The following is an 8,300-nucleotide window of genomic DNA, read 5'->3' as shown; positions in this document are numbered from 1 at the left end:
GCTACAATGCCTTTCTTGCGGGAGACCTGGTACAACTTGTCGTGGCTGCTGAGCTAGATCAAATACATCCTGATGATGTGGAGGAGATGGATATCTCTTGGCAAATTGCCATGGCTGTCTTTAGAGCCAAGAAGTTCACCAAGAGGACTGGCAGGAACAACTAGAATGTGCCTCCTAATTAGAAAGTGGGGTTGATGTGCTTGAAGTAGTTTAATATTTAGTAACTAAATTAACTAAAAATAAACACTAAGTAATACTCTAGACTTTCTAAAACTCGACCAAACTACTAATCGACAAGTGAACCGATCGACTCTAGTAAAGCTAAGTAAGTCCACGAGACTCTTTAAATTACGTTTATTAGCTAATTAGACTCGACTACAAAACACGACTTATTAATTATAATTGTTTGGGGGGTTTTTATTTAAAATACTAATTTAATACTATTATTAATAACTAATTAAGAAAACAAGTAATTTAAACGAAAACAAAGTTCGTAATGAAAATAAGATGATGATGAAAAAACTACCTAGGCTAGAATCCCCTAAATTTCAGTAATGAATTAACCCTGAAAAATGTTTAGTTATGGACTGGGATCGTAAAATAGACACTTAAAAGAAGACCCAAACAGGACCCCTGATCCTTCTCAAGAGACACCTATGGGTTTCTAACAAGTTTTAACGCACACCAGTATTAAAAATCAAGTTTCCTTACGGTTACCTAATTAATTATGACTTTCCTTTATAACGAAATCCTACCTTACAGCGTGGAAATCAAAGGCAGTTTACTATATTTAATTGATTTGATATACAATAAGAAATAATCAACCCTAGACGGACTCCTTACGAAGAACTAAATCTAGCAAGATTAAATAGTAAAAGACTTATCAATAACCTAGCACTTTACAGATTTTAGGTTAGCAGCACACTTAGGTTTATTTGACAATATTATTCCTATGACCTTATCATGACATCAATCATAAAATAATCAAGAACACAAAGTAATTGACCTAATAGCAATCCTATCATATGACAAACAATAGCCAAGGAAAAATATGGAATAAAACTAATCAAACAATCCTAAGCATCCATATGCATCAACTAATTATAGATAAATCTTTTACTAAACCATAAAAACCATAACGATAAACAATCCCAAAATCAAATCAAAACATCAAAGTAGGTTCATCATAAGCCTAAGTAGTTCATGCAATTTAGCCTAGCATCTTAGATTTAAACAAAACAAGCAAATAAGAATTCATGGCGTTTAAATAAATGAAAACGAAAGAAACAAAAGATAAAACCCATGTTCTTTGTCTTCAACTAATACGCGCAACACCAGCTGATTCTTCGACTCCAAAGTTGCCAAAAGTTGATCTTGGACGTCTCGGAACTCACCAAATTCGTCTGGAACTTCAGGGTATGTTTAAGGGTGAGTTTAAGGGTCTTTGTATAAACAACAAGGGTCCAAAAATACGAAAGTCGGTTAACGAAAGCTGGAAACATCTGGAATATCACCGCCACGCTGCGCGACGGCCCTCCTTTCCTTGGCCGCGTGGCATTCTAGCGTAGGGGGGGTCTCCTGATCCTAGCCGGTTCGGTTCTCTTCTGGTCTGGTCAGGTTCGTTTCCTGATGGCTCGGTTCTCCGGTTCTGCTTGTTTTTGCTCCTTTTTCTTCCTATTTTCACCACAATTCTAAGCCCGAACCCTAAAATATAAAAATAAGTTAGTAGTATACAAATCTTGATTAAAACCGAACAAAACTAATAAAATAATAAATAAAGTGTACACGGGATTAATGTATATTAAACGTAATATCAAATATCTCCACACTTATTCTTTTTTCGTCCCTGAAAAAGTCTCATTGCGACGGGATCAGAATTGGAGAAATACAGTTTTACAAACATATAGATTATCTTAAAATTTATAGAACAACGCAAAAACTACGATCACCGATATTGTTGTCCACTTAAACCCATGCCTTTGTCTTAACCGGGACAAATAAGATCCAACTATTATTATTATTATTATTATTATTATTATTATTATTATTATTATTATTATTATTATTATATAATCTAGTGGAACCCACAGTCAAGACTCGCTTTATTTTAAATTTTACCGGATCAAACCACCCCAACTTGACTTAAACTTCATATCAGATTAAAAACATTGTTGCACATTTTTTCATGAACAGCTAAGACGATCAAGGATATTGTTTATACACCTAAATTTAAACATCAAAGTATACCAAGCGGCCATTAGAGACGATTAAAGTTCAATTATTCAACTAACTAGCTAGTGTTCCCCACTACATGACATACCCCCGTTATCAAGCAATACCCCGGACCCATTACCACACGTGATTTTACAAGTTTCCATCTGTCGGCTTACATACGTCGTGTCTCTAGTTGATCCTGTTCTTAATGGTATGGGACTCAAGTAAGAGGACCACATATGACTAACAGCGGGATGATCACTGGGCCATCAAGATTTTACTTCACTGTAATTGATGTAAGTGAGTGTAATGATTGCAATAAACTGCGGGTTTATGCTTAAAAGATTTTATTTGTTTAAATATCCGAAGATATCTAGATGAACAATCGTAAAAAGACCCGTGGTTTCCGAACCCGAGGCATCCCATCAATACAGGATTTAAGGCTATAAAACCATATGCCTATGAAGTGTTAACCATTAAAACTAGAAGTGCAAGATTTACGTTTATATCACAGGCTACACAGTTCACTTTAACGTTTAAACCTACCCAAGCATCATATGATAGCCTATTTAGATTCCTATAAAATTCATAATTTTCTACAATCAAACTAAAAATGAGGCTTGAGTATGGCCGACCTTTCATCTCGTATTTTATACAGACTCAACATGTTTCCCACTAAAAATCATATTTTTATCGATTTAAACCAACTAACAAAGCCCTTTCATTCTCAAGGCGAGCCAACCGACACATCCCAAGTTAAGTGCGTGTTCTTTAATTATATCATATTATTAGTAGTTTGAAAAACCGACTCTCGATAAGTATCCTCATCTTCCATTTATATGTAAAAAGCAACAAAATCAAGGGACATTTTTCAAAACTTTTTTTTAATTATAAATAAAGATGACAAAACAAGTTAAAGACATGTGTTCCTATCCCCACACTTAAAATTTGCATTGTCCTCAATGCAGGGACGGAAACACGACTCAAAAATTTTAAAAACAAAACAAAACCTTAAAATACAAAAATAAATAAGAACAAAACAAAGCTAAAATTAAAAACTAAAAACATAAAAACGAATTAAAAAGGAAAAGACTTAGCTGGTAATTTGCGAGTGAAGTATCATGCTAAAGTCTTCTTCCATAACTGCCCCCCAACTCCGAACGTGCTCAACAGCCAGTATCTCGTTCTCTTGTATATGAACGGAAGCGGAAACAATACAAACACTATCTAAAACTCATCTTATCAACCTCGATAGATATAAATCATTTAAAGTATGGAACCAGACCAACCAATCAAACTAATAAATATGAATAAAAGCAGCAAATAAATAATCAGAAAAGTATACGGCTACAGCTGCTCCATCCCCACACTTGAATGTTGCATTATACTTCAAGGGGATCTCCATACTTCTTTCTTCAAAACTTAAAAACCAAATAAAAACTGCAAAAAACTACGTTAGTGGCTCAAAAAAAAAAATAAAAATAAAATAGAAGTAAAAATAAGAAAGAATATACAAACTCTACACTTGAATATTCACTCAAGATCCACGTGTGACAATTCAATGCAACGGATCGAGAGGAGTTTCCTCCATCTTGATAGGCTCTACCGGTCCTCCAAGATAGTGTTTTAAGCGATGACCGTTCATCTTCCAAGATGTTCCATTATTCGGATTCTCCAACTCCACCACTCCATACGGGAAAACTTCTTTCACCAAGTACGGTCCCGTCCACTTCGATCTCAACTTTCCTACAAACAACTTCAAACGAGGGTTAAATAATAATACCTTGTCGCCTTTCTTGAACTCTTTTCCGCCTTTCAAACATCGATCGTGTAGAGATTTCGTATTTTCTTTGATGTTCAACGATCGGAAATATGCTGCATCCCGAAGCTCTTCCAACTCATGAATCTGAAAGTACCTTTTCCTCACGGCCGCGGTAAGATCGACATTTACCGTCTTCAATGCCCAATAAGCACGATGCTCCAACTCAACCGGCAAATAACAAGACTTACCATAAACAAGCATAAACGGTGTAGTACCCAACAGAGTCTTGTATGCGGTCCGGAATGCCCACAACGCATCATCTAACTTTTCCGACCAATCTTTCTGACCAGCCCCAACTGTCTTCTCCAAAATCCTCTTCACCCCTCGATTTGCCTTCTCGACTTGACCATTTGTTTGAGGGTGATAAGCAGTAGAAGTACGATGAGTAACCCCATAATGAGCCAATGCTTTCTCCATGACGGTATTACAAAAATGGGTTCTCCGATCACTAATAATAGCTCTCGGAGTACCGAAACGAGTAAATAACTTCTTGAGGAACTTCACAACAACTCGTGCATCATTCGTATCCAACGCTTGGGCTTCCACCCACTTCGACACATAATCAATCACCACCAAATTATACTTATTACCGTTCGACGTGGGAAACGGTCCCATGAAGTCGATGCCCCAAACATCAAAGATTTCAAGAATTTGTATGGGGTTTTGAGGAATCTCATTCTTGGATTAAATATTACCTGTTCTTTGGCACGCATCACAAAGCTTCACAAACTCTTCAGCATCTTTAACAATTGTCGGCCAATAGAACCCACTATCAAACACCTTCTGCGCGGTAGCATGCGCACCAAGATGACCTCCAGTCAACCCTTCATTAACTTGCTTGAGAATATCCCAACCTTCCTCTTTCGTCACACATCTCCTCAAAATCTGATCACCACCAATCTTGAACAAAAACGGGTCATCCCACACATACCGATTAACATCCCGAAAAAACTTCCTCTTTTGTTGCGTAGTCATACCCTCCAAAATAAAACCATTAGCCAAATAGTTAGCAAAATCAGTGAACCATGGCATACCTTGCTTCTCAGCCGCTACAAAATCGATCGACTCATTAGGGAATGTATCTCCAATCTCATCCTCACTCAACTCTTCTCTCCTCGGATCTTCTAGGCGGGATAGATGATCGGCCGCTACGTTCTTCGCACCCCTCTTATCTTTAATCTCGATGTCAAACTCGAAATGTAGAAGAATCCACAGTATAAGACGAGGCTTCGCGTCTTTCTTGTGAAAGAGAAAACGCAAGGCTGCATGATCGGTAAAAACGGTGGTCATTGAAAGCACGAGATACGAGCGGAACTTGTCAAATGCGAAAACAACGGCTAAAAGCTCCTTCTCGGTGGTGGTGTAGTTCTCTTGTGCATCATTCAACGTCTTGCTAGCATAATAGATATAGTGAAAATGCTTATCTCGCCTTTGCCCCAAAACCGCTCCACCCGCATAATCACTAGCATCACACATGAGCTCGAATGGTAAACTCCAATCAGGAGAACAAAGAATGAGAGCACTTACGAGCTTCTCTTTCAAATACGTGAACGCTTTCAAACACTCATTGTTAAAAACAAACGGTACGTCTTTCTCGAGGAGTCGGGTCATCGAGCGGGTAATTTTTGAAAAGTCTTTGATAAGCCGCCGATAAAATCCTGCATGACCAAAGAAACTCCTAATCGTTTTCACATTCGTCGGTGGAGGAAGTCTAATTATAGTATCAATCTTTGCCCGATCCACCTCAATACCATCTCTCGAGATCTTATGACCCAACACGATCCCTTCCGTTACCATAAAATGGCATTTTTCCCAATTCAACATCAACTTCGTTTCGATACACCTCTTCAACATCTTCTCAAGATTAGCCAAACATTGATCAAAAGAATCACCGTAAACCGAAAAATCATCCATAAACACCTCAATGGATGTCTCTATCATATCTTGAAAGATGTCCACCATACAACGCTGAAAGGTAGCCGGAGCGTTACATAGTCCAAACGGCATGTGACAGTACGCAAACGTGCCATATAGACATGTAAAAGTCGTCTTCTCTTGGTCTTCCGGTGCAATGGGAATCTGAAAATAACCTGAAAAACCATCAAGAAAACAATAAAACTGCTGACCAGCCAAACGCTCCAACATCTGATCAATAAAGGCAACGGGAAGTGGTCCTTCCGGGTGGCATCATTTTCAACCTCCGATAGTCAATATACACACGCCAACTGGTAACCGTACGCGAATGAAAAAGCTCATTCTTCTCGTTCATCACAACGGTCATACCCACCATCTTCGGAACAACTTGGGTCGGGCTCACCCATGGAGAGTCGGAGATCAGGTAAATCATCCTGGCATCCATCAACTTCAATACCTCCTTCTTCACCACCTCTTGCATATTCAGATTGAGACGTCTTTGTGGTTGCACCACCGGTTTGTACTCATCCTCCATTAAAATCCGGTGTGTGCAATAAGCGGGACTAATACCTTGAATATCGAATAATCTCCATGCAATCGCCCCCTTATGCAACTTCAACACGTCTATTAATTTCGTCTTTTGTTCCTCCGTCAGCTTGGATGACACAATAACAGGCAAGTTCGAGCCCTAATCAAGATACGCATACTCCAAGTGTGACGGGAGTACTTTCTACTCCAACGTAGCGGGTTTTTCCTCGGAACCCGCCTCACTCTCACAACTAATCTCATTTACCTCTATCATCTCGGGCAAACTCGAAATCTCCGCCAACTCATCACAAACCGAATCGTTCTCACACGACTCATCCTCACCCAAATCATCACAATCAACCAAACCATTACTTCCCACGAGATCCACACCACAAATATAATTTAAGCAGCTATCAATACCTGCAATAAAAAAGTTAATAAAGTAAACCGAGTGCCATGGACCACTGAAATCATCTTGATCACTCGGATGCTTCATCGATGTCGCGACATCATAAGTAACATTCTCATCACCAACACGATGCGTGATCTTCACATCATACACATCGATAAGCGCCTTTGCGGTTTGTATAAACGGACAAGCTAGAATAATAGGAACCTTCTCGTCGGCCTCCATGTCGAGTACCACAAAATCCACCGGGAACACAACCTTGTCAACTTTCACTAGCAAATTCTCGATAATACACCGCTGATACTTAACCGATCGATCGGACAACGATAAGGACATGTGAGTCGGTATAGGCTCGCCTAACTCCAACTTCTCGTTCAAAGAATACGGCATCAAATTTATACTCGCACCCAAATCCGCCAATGCATGGCTCATCGCATCACTTCCAAACAAACACGGAATCGTAAACACTCCCGGATCTGACAACTTCTCGGGCACGCGGTTCAACACTACCTTCGAACAATCTCCCATAAGGGGAATCGATGACACCTCCCCCAACCTATCTTTCCTCTTCAACAGGTCTTTCAAGAACTTCGCGTACTTCGGCATGTGTTGGAGGGCTTCAATGAACGGGAGGTTAATCTTCAACTGTCGGAACATATCAAGAAAGTGCCCATGCTCCCGCGTATATTTCTGGTGTTTCGCACGAGCGGGATACGGGATACGAGAGTGATCAATCAAAGGTGATGGCCGGACTTCAACCGGCTTCTTCTCTACTGGCGGTGCAACTGGTGCGGTGTTCTGCACTTTACTCGGTACTTCCATCTCGATCTCTTCATCCATTACCTCCTCATCTTCCACTTCAACCTCATTCCTTCGCACCTCGGGACCCAAAACCCTGCCACTATGAGTAGTAATTGCCTTTATTTGAGCGGTCGGATTCTGTTGAGTAGATTCTTAAAACTGTCATGAGGGTCTTTCATTTAATTGTCAGGCAATATCACCAATGGTTCGTTGCATGTAGAGCATAGCTAATTGTTGATTCTTGAAAAGCAGATCATGCTCGGCAAGGGTCTTTTGAGTGGCTAGATCTCTAGTAACGATTTGCTGTATCATCTCATCCAACTTCTTACTCAGATCCGGCACATTATTCGAACTTTGACCATTGGAGCCATCATTGTTATACTGTCCTTGATTTCAGTTATAAGGAGCTTGTAAACCAGGTGGCCCACCAGCCGAACGCCAATTCGAGTTTCTTTGCCCCTGATTCTGGTTCTGATTTTGATTTTGATTCTTGTAGATGTTCCATTTCTAATTGTTGTTGTTGTAAGCATTAGGGAACCTGTTCTGACCAGCCACAAAATCAACATCTTGATTGTTCATGAACGGACACTCCAACGTACCATGACCACCTCT

General features: G+C 39.7%; 1 protein-coding gene across 1 annotated transcript; it reads right to left on the bottom strand.

Moving 5' to 3' along the window:
• Nucleotides 1-3,772: 3,772 nt before the first annotated feature.
• On the bottom strand, nucleotides 3,773-6,431 carry LOC143633763 (uncharacterized). Its single transcript, XM_077102009.1, has 3 exons — nucleotides 6,270-6,431; nucleotides 4,732-5,014; nucleotides 3,773-4,332 (listed from the first exon to the last, which is right to left on the bottom strand). The coding sequence occupies exons 1-3, from the start codon at nucleotides 6,429-6,431 to the stop codon at nucleotides 3,773-3,775; spliced, it is 1,005 nt and encodes a 334-aa protein (XP_076958124.1).
• Between the last annotated feature and the right edge of the window lie 1,869 nt (nucleotides 6,432-8,300).

This window comes from Bidens hawaiensis, unplaced genomic scaffold (genome assembly GCF_021521415.1).
Source record: "Bidens hawaiensis isolate Kalapana, Puna unplaced genomic scaffold, B.hawaiensis_p1.1 tig00006905_1, whole genome shotgun sequence".
NCBI classification, from domain to species: Eukaryota; Viridiplantae; Streptophyta; class Magnoliopsida; order Asterales; family Asteraceae; genus Bidens; species Bidens hawaiensis.
Note: the sequence above shows the minus strand (reverse complement) of the source record. Positions and strands in the feature narration are given on the sequence as shown.